Genomic DNA, 18,163 nt, shown 5'->3' with positions numbered 1-18,163 from the left:
AAAGTAGAGAAGAAGCAAGTCCAAGCGACCTTAGCTTCTTCTTTCTGCCCCCTCTATATTCTATCTAGGCTACTTGGGCTTAGGGTGGTGCCAAACCAATCAGTGGACTGATTTAGTAATCACACACTGTTAATCCCAGCATCACACACAGTAGATTCAGCCACCTCTGAAAAAGCCCCACCTATGACCACATGGGGCTTTGAGGGGACATCTGGACACCAACCCTAAAATACCATATTCTCTTTATCCATTCACCTGTTGATGGCTACATGTGTGCTTCCAAAATTTAGCTGTTGTGAGTTGTGCCCCATAAATATGAGTATGCATGTATCACTGTAATATGCTGTCTTTAACTCTTTTGGGAAGATGCTTAGGAGAATAATAGCTAGGTTGAATGTAATTTCTAGTTTTAGTTTTTTGAGGAATCCCCACACCTATTTCCATCGTGGTTGTACTAGTTTACATTCCCACCAACAATGTAGAAGGGTTCTACCAATGATTAAGTCAATGAATAAATCATCACCACCACAAAAAAGATGGCAGATCTTATTTATTGAGAGTTTTCTATGTGCTGGGCACTAAGAAAAATATTGACATGTAATACCATTTTCCATTTCCCCAACATTGCTGGCAAGGGAGTACTAGGACTCCCATTTTACTGATGAGATATGGAGGCTTAGAAAACTTACGCAGCTGGTGAGCCGTGGGGCTGAGGTCCAAAGCCAGGGTTTAGCTCCAGAATGCATGTAACCCCTTTGTGATGCTGTGCGATGGAGATAAGGAGGCACCAGGCACGTGTGTGGTCCTCACCCTGGTCCAGTCTTGGAGGAGAAGAACCAACCAGCAGGCCATGGTCATGACCACGCTCACAGCAGACACAGCTGTGGCTCATGGAGGCCAGTGGGCAGTGAGTGGGTGTGCTCATGTCATTTGCTTTTCCCTCACCCTTCCTGTTTCTTTCCAGTCTGGGTGACCACTGATGCCATCTCCGTGGAAACCCCGCAGGACACTCTCCGGGCAGCCCAGGGAAAAAGCGTCACCCTTCCGTGTACCTACAGCACTTCGGCCCCCGACCGAGATGGATTTATCCAGTGGGACAAGCTTCTCCGGAGTCACACGGTGAGGCTCCGTAAAAACCTGAGGTTTTGCACATGGGAAGGGGACTGAGAGAGAGAGAGAGAGGAGGGACGGGGGGGGGGGGATGGAGAGAACTGGGATGTGTTCTGCACACCCAGCTCCCCGTGATGAAGATGGTCATTACGTACAGCAAACGTGTGCTGATAAAAATAAAAATAAGTTCATCTAGAAAAAAATTAAAGCTGGGGACACCATGGGAATGATTATCACCTGACTAGGATGTCCTCGGAAGCAAGCACTGTCAAGCCTTTCAAGAAATGTTAGCTAGAATGAGCAGGAGCGGTGAATGCTAAACCCAGGGAGAGCTCGTTATATCATCTTTATTTTGACAAAGTCACCTGCCCCAAAATCTCTCCCTGTTGGTCGGCTTCAAATGACCTAAATTGTATCATGCAACTCAGTCTCTCTCTGACTAGCATAGTCCCTACTCTGGGGCTAAACTTTATTGTATGGATTTCTTTTCCTGTTTGGCTTCTTTTGGAGCATTTGGAAAAGTTTTGTTTAATTTTCTATTTCTGTTTTTAAATAGATCATAGCACTCCACAGTTTCAAAGTCAAAACGTCATAAAAAGTGCACTTTGAGAAGTCTCATTCTTTCCCTGGCCTTTTTTCCCCATCCATGTTGTTCCCACCCTTTAACCCTTCTATTCCGCACTGTCCTCGGCCTGCAGACAAGGCACACACACACAAGCACAGATATGTTTGTTATATACACGTACATATGCAACCATTTATACCCATCCCTCTCCTCTCTCTCTCTCTCTCTCTCTGTATTAGAGACTGAACCCAGGGCCTTCAAACTGAGCTACATCCTCAGACCTTCTTTTTTTACCTATTTTGGGGAGGGGGGAGGCTGTTGCTAAGTCACTAAGTTGCCCAGGCTGGGCTCAAACTTGTGATCCTCCTGTCTCAGCCCCAGAGTGCTGGGATTAGGGGCATGGGCCACCACATCCTCTGCCCCTTTCGGTAGTTCTGGGGATCAAATCCAGGACCTCATGCATCTTAAGCATGTGCTCTACTGATGAGCTACATACCTAGCTCATATTTCATTCTTAAAATATTTGTATAAAGCATTATATTTTATGAAGTACAGAAATAGTACATTCAATAGGTACTACTGATGGACAGTTTGCTTTGTTTCCTATATTTTGCTGCTAAATAATGCTGCAAGAAATAGCCATATATAGTTGGGCCAGGGATTTAGCTCAGTGTTCCATCACCTGCCTCACAAGTGCAAGGTCCCAAGTTCAAAATAAATAAATAAATAGGCATATATATATATATGTCTCTGGATATATACATATATAATAAACATGATAAATTATTAAAAGTGAACTTCTGTGTCAAAGGGTATGTGAACTTAAATTTTTGGTAAATAATGTCAAATTGTTCTCATTAGATATCTTATTAATTTTCATTTTCATCAACAACAGTAAGTATATCCATTTCTCCAACACAGAGTATTCTCATATCTGCCAATTTTATAAGTGAAACAAGTATCTCAATTGTGATCAAATTTACATTCACTGTAAGAATCAGAGCACCTATCCATGAGCTTGAAGGCCAGGTCTCCTTCTAACATGCTAGCATGCCGGGCAGCAGTAAGCATTGCGTCCCAGGCAGCTCAGACTGAAAGGACGTGGCTTTTTTCCTGAGAGGTAAGGAGGAGTGGCCTGGAACATCCTAATCCTCCAGTGATGGGACCCACAGGAAGTAGTCTTAGCCTGAGACAGGGAGGGAGCCTGAGGACTCACACCCATGTGTCCTGTCCTTCCCAGATTCCAGGGCCAAAACCCAGGCTGCTGCCTTTGGCCGGCAGAAACTGAGGGGCCGGGCCCCTTTTCCCACCATCATCAGATTCCGCTAGCAAACCGGAAGTGTGGCCTGGCTGATACTTCCTGAGGGCTGAGATAGACAATAAGGTTGTTTATTGCCTGATGGATTTCCAAAGGATCAGAAGCAACACCCTCAAGACCAAGCAAGGGTACAGAGCAAGGGGTTCCCTGAGTTACCTTAGAGAGGATCCCTGAGATCCTAGCAAGGGTTGTGAAGAGGGAGACCCAGGGGTGGAGACAGGGATGGCAGAGCAGCGAAGCCAGGACTCCAGAGGCCCTTCCCCACCCCTTCCTTGTCTCTCCTCCTCCTGTCTCAGCCATGGTTCCCTGGAGCCTTGCTCTGCACGGGTTTCCAGCACTGGGCTGTGCTCCTTCAGCCAAGCCCTGTGCCTGGGGCCCAGGGGTGCTGTCTGGAAATGAGAGCACCTCACTAATTTGCATGAAAGTCAGAACTGACTGTTTCCGTGTGGCAGCCTCCTCCCGGTTTTCCTCTTCTCTCTCTGAGCGCTTGCATTGTAGGGAGCACAGAGCTCCATGAAACACAGAGCTCCCAACCTTCAGCCCCAGTTGCACTCAGGTCACCCAGCTGTGCGGCCCCTCTTCCGGGGGCCCCACTGGCGCTTCAGGTCCCCACATGGTTTCTTCTTAAATCTCTCCTTCCTGTGCATTTCCTCTCTTGGATCCACCCAAGTATTAAGAGGTCTGCAGCTCCTAACTCTGTACATGAAACTCACCTCTAAATCTCTGGGGTCTACCCTTTCATACCGCTCAAACTGTCTGTCTGCACGGTTACCCACCGCTTTCTCTGGCCACATTGCACTTCATCTGAATGCTGCCCTGATTTCTTTCTTTCTTTCTTTTTTTTTTTTGGTACCAGGGATCAAACTCAGGACCTTGCGCTTGTAAGGCAGGCAGTGGCACCACTGAGCTAAATCCCCGGCCCTGAGAGCTAACTTCTTAAAACACATGACTCTTCAGTGCCTTCAAGATAAAATGCAAGCAGTCTGGTCCCACATACACAGCCCCTGAGTTTCCGCACCGTAGGATGTCCAGGATGCAGGCTCTGGAGCCAGAGAGGCCAGTTTGAATCTCAGCTCTGCCACTTCCTTCTCTGTGTGCACTTGGGAAAGACGCTTAGCCTCCTGGTGCCCTGCTTCTCCATGTGTAAAATGCATATGATCATAGGACCAAGTCCACGGGGGATTTAGAGGGCCAGAGGAGGTAAGACTTACCCACTGCTCAGGATAGCACCCTCGCAGGCCTCGCCTGCTTCCCCAGCCTGAGAGCACCTCTCAGTCCCGCTCTCTCACCCCCACTCCCCCCACGATACCGCCTGGCTTCATAAGTTGCTTCCATTCCTGTGTCGAATCTGCAGTTCTCCCTTTGCTGGAAATGTCCAAAGCCCAACACGTTAGCCAGCCATTTACAGCTGAGCTAATTCGAAGTTGTTTTTCAGGATTCTAGGCAAACATCAGCTCTTCTAGGAAACCTCCCTGACCTCCCAGTCTAGAAGTGATACCTGTTTTCTGGAATTGCACAGCTAATCACAAGCTGCGATGTCTGGCTGCCTATTCCCCTCGCCCAGGCAGGAGCTCATGAATGATCTGCCCTTGAATGGGAGGCCTCTAGATGCTCAGTAAACTGATGCTAGCACTTCCAGAAACAGCATGGCAGGAAAGCCCTAATCTAACTGTGTTGGATATATTATCTACTTTACTCCTCACTGCAATCCTAGGAGACAGGTGTTATTATCATCTCCATTTTGTAGAAGAGAAAAGGGACACCCAGAGCTGTCAAGGATTTTGTTCAAGGCCACTCCACTAGTAGTAGGTGACGGAATTGGGATTTTGAATTGAGGCAGTCTGATATGCAGGCCTACAGCCCTAGCCCTTTTCTACACTGTTGGATCAATGACGAGTGTATCAGCGAATAAACAAACTCTAAAAACCAGAGTGGAGAAAATAAAGAGCCACGGGTGGCTGCCTAGCATGATGCTGTGCTCAGAAAGTGCTGGCTGAGTGAAGGAGAACAGACCAGGCTGAAATGGATCGGGATGTGAGGGTCACAAAGTGAAGCAGTTGGGAGACGGTGGGCTTCCACAGTCACTGTGGTATGAAACGCCTACCTGCCCTCGGCCCCACTGTTCCAATCTGTTCACTTAAAAATAAGTTTTAAAAATATATAGAGAGAGCTAAATAGGTAGCGACAGGAGCCCAGTGGCCAAACGGCCCTGCCCTTTGGGTCTGCCTGAGGGGTTGATGCAGCTGTGCGTCTGGGACAGGCCTGTACCAGGGCCTCAGCCGAAGACCGGTGGCATCTCTTCTTTTTCCCAGGAAAAAGTGGTCACCTGGACGTTCAGGACCCAAGCCTACCTCTACGGCAGCCTCTACGAGAACCGTGTGAAGATGGCCAGCAACGCCGAGCAGTCGGATGCCTCCCTCACCATCGAGCAGCTGTCCATGGACGACAACGGCACCTATGAGTGCTCGGTCTCGCTGATGTCGGACCTGGGGGGCAACTCCAAGTCCCGAGTCCGCCTCCTGGTCCTCGGTGAGGGTCGCCCTCTCTCCTGACCTGTGGCCCAGGGTACCCCACCCGCATCACAGGGACCCCCGAGTGTAAGGGGAGTAAGTTAACTTGAAGGGTGAAATATACAAGTTTAATCTGAGATTGTGGAACCAATTCTTTTTTCTTTTTTCTTTTTCAGTACTGGGTACCCAGGGCTTTCTCACTGAGTTTCACCCCCAACTCGTTTTTTATTTTTTAATCTTAAGACAGAGTTTGTCCAGTCCCTAAATTGCCCAGGCTGGACTTGCACTTGTGATCCTCCTGCCTCAGCCTCCGGGAGTGTTGGGATCACAGGCGTTCGCCACCACGCTCAGTATGATGATTTGCTTTAAGAAAAAGAGATCAGTTTGTCCTGCAGGTTAAAAAATCCAGTGAACTTCATTTTAAAGAATTTTCTTTCCAAACTGCTTTGCAGCCCAGCTGTTTTTAGGCAGAGGGCTTTAATTACATGTGGTACCCTAGGCCCTCAGCCTTCGCCCGGGGCCGGGGCGCAGGCCTGTCACCTGGCTGCCCCCGGGGTCTGGAAACACTACCCCCGCGGGCCGGCTGGATGGCGGTCTCTGCGGCCTCTGCCGCCCTCTGCCGTCCTCAGCCGGAGTCGCAGGCATCGGAGAGGGCTCGGAGCCCCGCAAGTGTTCACAGTAAATGCTCAGGTTAGGAACTGCCGCGACGAGCTCTCAGGGCACCGCGCGTGTGGCTATGTGAGCTGGATCGGTCTGGCCTGAGGCCCCAGCCTGTCACAGAGCGAGGGCGGGACTGTCAGGGCTGAACAGCGGGACACAGCCTCCGAATGCTGGTCCCTTGTTTGCCGTGATCTCGGCTCTGCCTCTGGAGGAAATTCACGTTTGCCTTTCATGCTTTCGCGGAGCAAACGGCGGGACAAGCAGAGCGGGCCTCAGGTGGCGTCAGAGGGCTTAATGCTTCTGGAGACGCCATTTGTCCTGTCACTTTCCTTCTGCCTTTGTATCGTATTTATTGCAAACCTGGCATAGAAGTGATCTCCTACCAGTCCTGCTCACTGAGTGTGACTTTGGGGGACATGTAACTTCTCCGGACATTGGTGTTCGGGGCATCTCTGACTGTGGGTCCAGGACGAAGAGAAGGGCAGGTGAGGAGCTCGGGAGAGGAATCCTGTGCACCAGGCCTGTTCCAGAGTCTCCCGGAAGCTGCCCACCCTTTATCTCTGAGGCCAGCCAGGTGGGCAGGAGGCTGCTGGTTGGAAGTGCCTGGCAACCCTGGCACTCTTAGGTTCAGAGACCCTTATAGGAGGGGCATTAAGGGAGTGTCTCTAATTTGTGCCACGATTGCCAGGCACTGGCCTGGTGGTTACTGTGGGAACTGACGTCCAGTTCACCTGGGAACATCCCACCTGTTTCCTCCTGCCTCAGCCTCCCGGCGTGCTGGCATCACTGGTGTGTACCACCACCCCTGGCTCTGCTTCCAAGAGCAAGCACTTCGGCTGCTGGGCTGGAGGGGAGAGACAGGTCCTGCAGCACTTCCTCAGCAACTTCCTGTGAGGCTAGACTGGGACTTGCTCTCCAGGCTCAGTGGCCGGGCGCCTGTGGACAGAGCTGGTAGCTTTGCTTATTGGGGAAGCACGGCCTGCAAGGGGACAGGCCTGCCACCTGAGGTTTGGGGACAGCCTCCCCACCCTCCAGGGATGCTACACACATCTGGCCTCTGAACCCGCGGTTCCCTCTGCCTAGAGCCCCTCTCTGCTCCTTGGAGTCCCTCCCCTCTCCACCTTTGCCTCTGCCTCCTTTGCCCTCACCCACTCTTGGTCACAGGCAGTGACAGCAGAGCGGGTCCATCCTGGTGTCCAGTGCTGTTAGGCCTGCAGAGCAGCCCGCTGCATGCAGAAGTGCACGAGCGAGATGCAGGGGAAGCCGCAGGCTTCTGGGGGCTCTGGGGAGGGGCAGCGGGTGAGGACTGGGAGCTGGCTCTGTAGCCTCCCCTGCAGGGCTGCCCTCTCCCTTCTCCGTCCTCTCCCATCCCTCTGCCCCATTCTACGCCTGGTATCTAACTCCGCTGCAGCCCACAGTCCCTCCTCTACTCCAGCCACTCTTCGATTGTATTTTCTCAGCAAACTTGAGAAGAGGCAGCGCTGCCCCGCTGGCAATGCGGCTGCACAGTCACAGGCTCAGGGCTGCAGAGGTCATTTACGCGGGACAGGGTCAGGTCTGGCCAAGCCTGGCCAAGCCCAGCCAGGCAGCCGGGTGTCCCATTTCTAAAGCATTACTGAAAAGGAAAAGCAGCAACACAGAGCAGAGGCCCCTGGTTCTCTCCAGAAAGGGTCATTCCTCTTACAGATAGGAGCCCTGGGATCCCAGAGAGGAGGAGGGTTTCCCTGCAGCTTCAGAGGGAGCTCCTGCGGGTGGTGGTCCAAGCACTGGGTCTGCAGTTCAGGTCCCGGCTCTGCCAGAACCCTTGAGCCAGTGTCCCCTCTGGGTCTCGGTATCCCCATCTTTATGAAGGCCACCGTAGGGTATCTCTAGGATCCCATGCCGCTAGAGAACACATGGGCTACAGCTGCGACACCATGGTCAGCCCCTGGCGGCTCCCTCCCCGATGAGTGACAGGCCCCCGGGGATGTATGGGGGTGCAGGTGGCTGTCACCATCAATTCAGTCCATCTCCTTGGCCTCTCCCTTCACAGTGCCACCCTCCCCTCCAGACTGCAGCATCGAGGGAGAGACGGTGATCGGGAACAACATCCAGCTGACCTGCCTGTCGGCGGAGGGCTCCCCGGAGCCCCAGTATAGCTGGAAGAGCTACGACTCCGAGCGCCAGGAGCGGGCTCTGCGTTCTCCAGGTGAGCGGCAGCAGGGAAGGCGGGGCCGAGCAGGGAGCGCTGATTGGCTGAGGCTGCGGGCTGGGGGGCGCTGCCAATCACATCCTTTCTCCTCATCCAGCACTTTGGATACTTGGGCCAGGCCTCTAAGCTTGGCAGTAGTTGGAGAAATAAGAATGATTCGTGTGAACACGATAGAGAACATGAGACTTGCCACCTTATTACTCAGAGCTCAGTTCTCCTGGCTGAGCGTGTTCTGATGGGATTTTAATGTTGATTATGATTATGTCCTAGAGTGCACATTTGATACCCCAAGTCTGACTCCGGGGTCCTCCTAGTCCCACTCCCTTTTCAGGTGGCTCCACCGCGCCCTGAGTCCCTTTCTCAGGGAAGGACACCGTGATTTCAGCCCCGATTGCCAGGAGACCAGCTGGGAATTGGGCACCGTGGAATTTGACCTTTTGGTCAGGAACAACAGGCCCATCAGATTTAATTTCTAGGGGGTATTTCACTTCGGTGTGGGTTGAAAGGAAGCAGGAGACAAAAAATTAAGCAGGGTGGGGTGGGGTGGGGTGGGGAGGGGCGCACAAATGTTCCCAAAATATGAGTCGCAAGGGGTGGGAGAGAATCTTGTGTCTTGGGTGAGTCCAGTGGAATAAATGAGGTGTGAGATTCTGTCCAGCTAGGGTGAATTTTATCAGTCTACCTTTCACTCGTTTGGGGACAAAACAAAAAATTGAAAGTAAATCTCTTCACTGTGGAAGGCTGAGGCAGGAGGATCACAAGTTCAAGTCTACCCTGGGCAACTTAGTGACTTAGCAAGACCCTATCTCAATATTTAAAAATAAAAATAGAAAAGTGCTGGCATGTAACTCAGTGCAAAGACCCCGAGTTTTATCACCAGTACCACAAAATAAAAAGATAAAAAATTAAAGAATTAGTAGAATTCACTCAACCTAACGTAAAACAGAAGATGTAACGTGGACTTCAGCAAGCTTCCAGTCTTGTTACCCCTTCCTGCACAGCCAATTCTGACAAGTATGCCAGGAAGTTTTTCTAGCCCTGCCTGCAGCTCTCCCAGGCCTCTGCCTGAGTGACCAGAGCCAGTGCCAGTTCGGCAGGTCTGCTGTAGACCCTGGTGGCCTCCGGCCTTCCTTCCAGCACAACATGTGCAAGGAACCAGTGCAGAGGAAACAGGGTGGTGATGGCTGCAGTCCTTTGTGCCTGGCGGTGCAGGGCTGGGGTGCAGGTGGGGCTCACAGACACCTTCTCCCAGAGGCAGGCCTGAGCGAAGGATGGTACGGTGCCAAGGAGCATGCCACAGGCTCCAGTCTGGCTCTGCCACTGGCCAGCTGTCTGAAGGTGACAGGCCACTCAGCCTCTGGGTGCCTTAGTTTCACATCTGTAAAATGAGTCCAACACTAGTGTTCACAGGGTTGTTGTGAAGGTTAGATGGAAGTACACATAAACACTGACAGAAAGCACTCAATGCTGGGTGCTCTCGGCTATCATGGGAGCGGGGTCCTTCAGATTCATGGCATGGGCCCGAAGAAGGTGTGGAAATTGTGATGTAAGAGTGGCTGAGGGGCAGGGACGAGAGAGTGGGGCACCTGGTCCCAGCTCTGCCACCTTGGCCAGAAAGGTGTCTCCGGGTATCAGAAGACAAAATGTGGCTCTCTGTGACCCAGGAGAGAGGCTTGGTCTGAAGGTGACATGCTTCTCTGCTCCCCGGCTCTGCCCTCCTCATGGGTCCTGAGCAATGCTCAGTCAGGACTGAGACCTGGGGGGAGAAGAGGTGGCTGTGGTGACAGCCACACAGCCATGGATCTGGACAGCATGGGGACGTCTGGGGCTTCTGAAAGCCTTTTGTCCCTGGCCTGCCTCACAGAGGCCCGGAACTCTGTCCACGGCTTCTTCCTCCATGTGTCAGGCCAGGCTCCTTCCAGACATCTCTGGAGACACTGCAGTCCCCCGAGGTGACAGGAGGAGCCCTCTACATCTGAGGGCAGAATTCCCATGTCAGACTTAGCCATGGACAGAGACAGGACTGGGGAATCTGGAACTGGAAGGCAAAGATTCGAGTCCTCATCCTGTGTCCCCGCACACACTGTGCTGGAAGGAAGGCCAGAGGCCTCCAGGGTCTACAGCAGACCTGCCCAGCTGGCACTCCGGGCTCTGGTCACTCAGGCAGAGGCCCGGGAGGGCTGCAGGGAGGGGAGAATTTGCAGCTGCAGGCCACAGCCTCACTGACCCTTAGTAATGTCATCTGGAAAAACAACAAAAACTGAGACCCTAAAGGCTGTGAAGAGGATGAGACCCCTGCAGGGTGGCTCTGAACGTATTTTGTAAACTGAGTCCCAGCCAGCCAAGTTTCCATGCCCCAGTGGAATAAGAATTTGGGTATCAAGGAAGGAGGAGGGGTCATTCTGGGGCTGGAGCACTGCAGGGAAGAGGGAGTGAGGACGGGGCCGGGTGCAGGAGGGTCCTGGGGGAGGGGCAGTGGGGCTTAGGGACAGCCACGGCATGCGGCATGTGGCAGGCCTTGCGGACTCCACGTTGGCATTGTGCGGTGACCAGGACTTTGTGGAGTGGAATTTCTGCCCAGCTGGAGTAGCAGAAAGGCAGGAGGCAGACAGCTGTCCTGTGGGAACCTGTGTGACCACAGGGTGTCACTCCTGCAGCAGAAAAATTAGTTTTCCCTAGATTCTCTAGATTCAGAGACTGCAGGTCACTTTCGAAAAGGAAAGGGGGATTTGAGCCTCAGCTCAGAGTCGAAGCTGGTCTGGTGGGGTGGAATGTGCACTGGTTCCTCCCAGAGCAGCTTGTAGGGTCCACAATTTGCTGCCCTGCGTTCGGAAGCCCCACAGCCCCACCCTCAGCAGGGCCCAGAGCCGTTGGCCCTGTGCAAGGAACGCCTGATGCTCAGGCTACGACTCCAGGTCTACAATCCTGGGAATCTGGGGCCAGCTCCAGCCCTCCTAAACCTGTTCGGGCCACAGAGTGTTTCCCAAAGTGCGTTCCTTCAAAATGCTGTTTAAGATAAAAGAATCCCAGCCAGGCACAGTGGTGTACTTCTGGAGCTGAGGCAGGGTGATCCGAAGTGTGAGCTCAGCCTGGGCAGATTGACAAAATTAATTAAAAAATAAGGAAGGGCTAGGTAGGGCTGTAGCTCAGTGGGAAGGCCTTGGGTTCAATTCCCAGGACTGGATCACAAAATCTAACTCGTTTAGAAAATGGGATAAAGATACCATCAAAACCAACCACACTTACAGAGATTCCCAGTCCTCATTAGCATGTTAGAACATCTGAGAGCTAGGACCTTAAAATGCATTTAACCCTCGATCGGTGATTCCTAAACCTGATTTGTTCGAAAACCCCTTTTCCAGTACCATGCATTTATACTGCCCGTGAGCGATATTCCCGGGTACACATGGCACTGCAGAATTCGAGGCTAGAAGGGGTAGCACTTTACAGCGAATCCAGAAAGTAGTGCCCTGGATTTCCAAGAAAGAATTGGAAGAAGTACTGTATTTGTGAAAAGATGGAAAGAAAATAGAGCCAAATCAAAGTTCTATTGTTTCTTGGTGGTGAGATTCTGGGTGATTTTTATCTTATTCTCTCTTTTTTGTCAGGGCTTTCTCCAGCTCTTTGGGTGAGCTGAAATCCCTTTGCTCTAAGCTCAGACAGCTCCTCCATTTAAAATCCTACCTCCCCCTGGGGTCACCATTGTTTTATGTGTCTTCCTTTGCAGAGTGGGAAAGCCAAGGACTTATTTATATCTGTAATCAGCTCGTAGATTATCGTAGATTTTCTGGATTGAACTGAACTAGAATTAATAGTTGTACATCACATTCCAGTTCTTAGAATGAGTATGAATGAATTTTATGATGTAAAATTTTAAAAGAAAAGTTGCCAACTGTTTCAGACCTAAAAGTAGGAGTTTTGTTCCAGCTCTGTCATTAATTTTGTGGCCTTGCGCAAGTCCCTTTTCTGAGCCTCCATGGGATTGCAAGATTGCTGGAAGGCCGAGAGGGTATCCTTGGGGATGTGTACTCAGTAGCACATCCCAACAAGGAAAACTCACCAGAGACATCTTCCCAGAGACAGAAGGAGAGCAGTGGGGAGGCCACCTTGTCCCTAGGCCCCAGGGAAAGTGGAAAGACACACAGCTGGTGCAATGGGCAGGCCAGACCTGTAACCCTGTCTCCACCACAAAAGCTCAGATGTGTTGCTGAAGATTATGGGCAGCCTCTGAAATGTCTGAAGGAGGCAGATATCTGGAAGGGGTCCGGACGGAGTGACCTGGTGGCAGCAGGGATTACAGGAGGCCGGCCCTGCAGGGAAGGAGGGACAAAGGTCTCTACCTCTCCTCTAAAGCAGCAGTCTGGTGATGGCAAGGCATCTTTGAGGACAGGCCATATCCGTCTGTCTGCGTGAGTTTGTCTTTTCGAGGTGAAGACATTCATAGGGTCACAGACTGGGGGAAAGTTCTCTCATGCGGCCACCAGGGCCATTCTGGGGGGCTCTGGATCAGCCGAGTCTCCCCTTTCCAGAGAAAGAGGCTGCTGCTGCATAGCTGGAATCAAATGACTCGCTTGCGTGGTGGTGGACGAAGAGGACCAGCCTGACAGCTGCCTGCTTCCTACCCTGACACACACACACACACACTCGTACCACAAACCAGATTAGACCTCACACTCATATGCCACACACACTCACACATACCTCATACATCACACACACCAGACACCATACATACACTTACATACACTACACACAGTCATGCCACACACTCACACACACACCATATATTATGCAAACTCATGTCACACTCACCAGCCACCCACATTCATATCCACCACACACTCATACCTTACACCAGACATACCACACAGTCTCACACATTCACCATACATTCCACACACACACTACGCACACGACAGCACACACACACACTCATACCACACGTATCACACACATGCTTACCTGCACCTGCCATAAACATCCCACACTCACATCACACACACCAGACAGCACACGCACACTATACACACACTTGTGTACCATCTACCACGCATATATATTCATACATATTCACATGACACACCCATTGTACACACGCCACACTGCACACACCTCCCCTCAGGACACATGCACACCACTTATAACAGAAATCTGGAGATCAGAGTGCTTGATTCCCCAATCTAAGGACTTCAGGTTCTGCATATTTTAAAAGCGGTAATAATATCTTCTAGTTATAAAGGATTTCCATGTAATACATAATATATCTGATTCTTCCTGAGCTCTTACTATCCATCAGGAATTCTATGTGGGCTTGTATTTATCATGAGGGCCCCATTTTATGCCCACAGGTACTGTGGAAGGCAGGTCCTCTTGTTTCCAGTCATAGGTGGGGAAACAGACACTCTATGAAGCTAAGTTGCTTGCCAGCAGCTCCGAATTAATCAGTGGCCGAGCTGGGCTTCCAGCCCAGGGTGTCTGGCTGAGTTCTAATCACTTCACTTTTGCATGACCTGCCCAGAGCTGTCGCTGTTGGCAGCCCTGGAGGGACAGATTGTCCCCATGTGGCAGCTGCCCGGGGCACTGCTCCCTGGCTTGTGCACTCCCTGGGACCCCTGACCCTCGATCTACCCGCAGCCTCAGGCCAGAGCCTCCTTCTGAAGAACATCTCCACAGAGATGTCAGGCTACTACACCTGCTTCTCCAGCAACGAGATGGGGACCAGCACCTGCGACATCACCCTGACCGTCAGACCTCGTGAGAGCAGAGGGAGGGCGGGCAGGCCCAGAGCCAACGGCTGGGTCCAGAGCCGCTGAGGCCTGTGGAGGGGGGCGGGAGCCTCGTTAGGACCCCGAGTGCCCCCCGAGTGCCCCCCGCCCCGCCCGCTTTGAGGCCGGCCCAGTTCCCCTGGGTTCGGGCAGAGCCTGAGACCGACTTCTGCAGACTCCCGTCCTGCTGCCCCGAGGCCACTCGGTAAGCACAGGGGAAGTGCCCGGTGCCAGCTGCCGGTCTGCGGCCCCTCCTTCTGAGCCGGACGCCGCAGCTAGCTTGGGTTAGGGTTAGGCTAGGCGTTCCAGGGCCAACGACTGAGGTGGTGTGGAGTCCTGGAGCCTGGGCTGTAGCGATGCAAAGCCGGGGTGTCCGTCCTTGCCTGTGCCTTGCCCCAGGACCGTCCTGGCCTGTCGGGTTACTTTCCCACCAGACCTGACGTGTGACAGAAACGGCTGCTGCTGTCTCCCTCCGTGCTGGGCGTGGGCAGGGCTCAGCGGAGGCTCGGAGATGCAGCCCCTCTGTTCCCGCAGCCTCCATGAACGTGGCTCTGTACGCGGGCATCGCGGCCGGGGTGGTGGCGGCCCTCATCATCGTCGGCGTCGCTGTCTACTTCTGCTGCTTCCGGGAGAAGGACGCGGCGGCTGAGGACAAGAAGGGCGCCAAGCCGTGAGTGTCGGGGCAGGGCCCTGGGTGGACCGGAAACGGGCAGCAGCTCCTCCCAGAAAAGCCGCTTTTTACACCGAGTCCGAGGGATCCTTGGGGCGCTCCCAGCACCCTCCACTCGTGGGTGGAACACGTCGGTGGCCTCTTCTGTCCCCCCGCAGCACGCGGGTGGGGAAGGCGGGTGGGATCCGGATCCTCGTATCTTCATCTTTGCGCATTCCAGGGCAAACCTTTCTCCTCTGCTTCCCTTGCCCCGAAGGGACCGGGCGGTTTACCATAAGCCGCAGGAGCAAATGCAAGAGTTTTCCAGAGAGAGGGAGGAGGACCACGAAGACAACGACGAAGACCAGAGGCGCCCCGGGCACCAGTCCCCCAGCCACTCCGACCAGTGACCTGACCTGGCCTGCTGCAGGCAGGGGAGGGAGGGCTCCCCCTACGCTCCCTCCCCAGCTGCTGCCCACAGCCGGCAGGAGGCAGCCCAGTGGCTTCAGAGCTCCGGCCTGGCCTGTGCGGACCAGACCGGCCCCAAGCTCCGCACCACGTGGTCAGATCTGACCCGGGGGCAGCAGCTTCCTCTCCTCATGGGCTGGCCCAGCTCCCGGAAGCACAGCCTGAGCACAGGCGCCCCCGCCCGGAGCTCTCCATGGAGTCCAGGCACCGCGGGTGGAGCCTCCCTGTGGCTGGGTGCCCACCGCTGGGGCTGCAGAAGGAAGGAAGGGAGTGTGGGGGGGATTTCCTGTCACTCGCTCCCCTTCCTTGCCGGGGCCACACACATCCCAACCCCTGCTGGCCAGGGCCGTCTCCTGCGCCCAGCGCTTTCCCTCTCTGCCTCGAAAAATCCTGCCGCCCCTGCAGGCCCATCTCGGATCACAGGGCTTGCTGAACCCCGATTGCCCTCACACGTGGGGACAGTCCCCTTGCTTTGTCCGCATGGGATCCTGGGCTCACACGAGGTTCTAGTTGTGCTAGAATCCGAGCTCCTTGGAGCAGGGCCAGGGCCTGCCTCCCCTGCAGCCCTGGGTTGCTTTGGGGAGCCTGCTCTGACAGGTTGGGCCTTCCTGATATGATTGCGGACTCGGGATGATCCCCACCCAGGCCACCGACTTAGACAGTTGATTGAACTGATTGAAAATGAACACACACAGCTAGGCACGGGGTGGGGGTGGGGGCCATGCCTGCAATTTCAGTACCGAGGGAGGCTGAGGCAGGAGGATTAAAAAACTAAGTTGTACCAGGACAATTTACTGAGGCCCTGTCTCAGAAAAACAAAATAAAAAAGGGCTGAGGGTGTAACTCAGTGTGAAGTCCAGGCTGCCTGCGTGACCCTCCCACTATTGCTCCCCTTCTCACTGTCCTCTGCCCTCCCGAAGCCTGCAGAGGTGGTCAGCAGTTCTGCTCTCCCACATCAGGCAGTGTCTCTGCCCCAGTGTCATCCAAATGCAGCTTACTATTAAGCAAATGTCAACTTTTCTGGATGATCAGAAAAGCAATTCCATAAATCTGTGGTCCACTTGTGATTTTTTAAATGTTTATTTTTATATGTTTTGTTAAATCCTTTGCTTCATTTGAAATGCTTTTGGGAATAAGACAATCGACAGTGGAAACCCTGCTTTGGCAGTGTGGGTCTTGCTGACACCATGGCAGAGCTTGTGTCACGTGGGCCTGAGTCTGCTCCCTGCTGGCCTCTTCTTCCTTTGGGAGCTGCTGCCGAGTGACCAGGACAGAATCTTGGGGTCCCACTGCTTGCGGCCACAGTGGGGCTAGGGGGTGTCTGCAGGGCTTCTGGGGACACAAGGAGCCCTCCCTGCTGGTGGAGTACATCTGGGAGCCAGCAGTAGCAGGGGGACCCTCCAGGAAGGGGGCAGGAGGTGCTTGCCTTCAACGCCCTGGGTGCCCTCCTGAAAGGACACACAATGCTCCCATTCTGCCACAGAGAATGTGGCAGTCCTGTCCCAAAGTGACTCTGCTCCACTTTACAGCAGTATGTATAACAGGGTCTCACTGAGCCAAGTTGCCAGGCTGGGCTTGAATTTGCAATCCTCCTGCCTCAGCTTCCCAGAGTGCTGGGATTCTGGGTGTGCACCATCATGTCTGGCTCTAACCAGGCATCTTAACACCTGAGGAGATCGTGGAAGATTCTCTGGCCTTGGCCCACCCTTGGATATTCTGGATGGAGGCCCTGGGCATCTGCAGAAGTGAGCCTATTTGGAAGTGTGTTGCTGTGGGAGGGGCCTTTGGGGACACCATACTAGATTGCCTCTCCTAAGGTGGGTTTCCAGAGAGCAGCCCTGGTTTCCGTGTGTGATGGTCCATTCTCCCTGCACCTCTCCCATTCAACCCCTCCTGTTTCCCTCTTTCCACAGTCCTACAGTCTTCAGATTTGCTAAGACTTTCCTCTAGTTCCAGTTAAGTCAGCTGTAGAAACTGCTCTTGCTGTCAAGGGGATGCTGAATACTCCTACTCGAATCTAGGATACACTGATTTTAAAGTTTATCTCTGAGAGGGAAATTACATTCCTCTGCTTTCCATGCTGCCGAGTGGACTTTGTCTTAAGCTGAACTGCTCTTAAAAAATGGACTAAAAATGTGTCATGACTGAAGTGTAATATTCACACGCAAACAGCTTTTGAGACGCTCGGGTTCCCACTCTTCTGTCTGGTCCCGTCAGGGTCTCCTGTCCTCAAGGGCTCAAGACCGGGACTCTAGCCAGCAGAGGAGGCACACACAGCAAAGGCACAGTGGTTCTTCAACCCTTGACCAGAGGTGAGCAACCGCCTCTGCTCAGGCCACACGCAGCGTGCAGGGGAGGGAGGGAAGTGCACTTTCGAGCACTTGTTCTTTGTGCTCAGGGACTGGGTTGTTGATTTCTGCCTCAGTTGCTCGTTCCACCCTCCACCGGCCTCCCAGTCCCAAAAGAGGAGCCATAGCGTCATGGGAGTCGACCCTGCGAGGAGGTGGTAGAGTGAGGGTGGGATTGGCTCAGTGTGCCTGGGGGACCTTTGCTCTTTCCACAGAACCACACCTTGTGACCCCACGCACGTGTGCAGCATGGGGAAGGGGGAAAGGGTGGGGTGGAGACAGAAGCTTTTGTTTAAATTTAACATTTGTACATAGCATTTGTGACTGATTTTAATATAGGGGTTTCAGGTACAGCCATATCCATTTCTGAAAAACTGCATTCTGCAAAATGACATCCGAGAAATAACCAGATTTTCAGGAAAACTGGGGTTAGAGGCAGACCACATAAAACCAATGGAATTTTAAAAGCCAGTTTGACTTTGTCACCAGGTCCTCTTTAAACACTGACCATCCCGGTGAAAGTGTAAGCATTTAATCTGTGCCAGCTGCACCAAGCATCGCTCAGTCAGCCCTAACGGG

The 18,163-nt window shown here is 53.0% G+C and overlaps 1 protein-coding gene across 1 annotated transcript in view; it reads left to right on the top strand.

Moving 5' to 3' along the window:
• The window catches only part of Gpa33 (glycoprotein A33), a 32,396-nt gene extending 15,024 nt beyond the window's left edge, over nucleotides 1–17,372 (top strand). The window contains exons 2-7 of the mRNA XM_013065746.3: nucleotides 965–1,119; nucleotides 5,306–5,522; nucleotides 8,196–8,351; nucleotides 13,989–14,108; nucleotides 14,654–14,789; nucleotides 15,046–17,372. Of these exons, the coding sequence (XP_012921200.2) occupies nucleotides 965–1,119; nucleotides 5,306–5,522; nucleotides 8,196–8,351; nucleotides 13,989–14,108; nucleotides 14,654–14,789; nucleotides 15,046–15,178 (917 nt within the window). The 3' untranslated portion in view covers nucleotides 15,179–17,372. The remainder of the gene's footprint in view (nucleotides 1–964; nucleotides 1,120–5,305; nucleotides 5,523–8,195; nucleotides 8,352–13,988; nucleotides 14,109–14,653; nucleotides 14,790–15,045) is intronic.
• Nucleotides 17,373–18,163: the final 791 nt, after the last annotated feature.

Source organism: Heterocephalus glaber, unplaced genomic scaffold (assembly GCF_053883595.1).
Source record: "Heterocephalus glaber isolate CG9 unplaced genomic scaffold, H.glaber_assembly_v1.0 deba00000738, whole genome shotgun sequence".
Taxonomy (NCBI): Eukaryota; Metazoa; Chordata; class Mammalia; order Rodentia; family Bathyergidae; genus Heterocephalus; species Heterocephalus glaber.
Note: the sequence above shows the minus strand (reverse complement) of the source record. Positions and strands in the feature narration are given on the sequence as shown.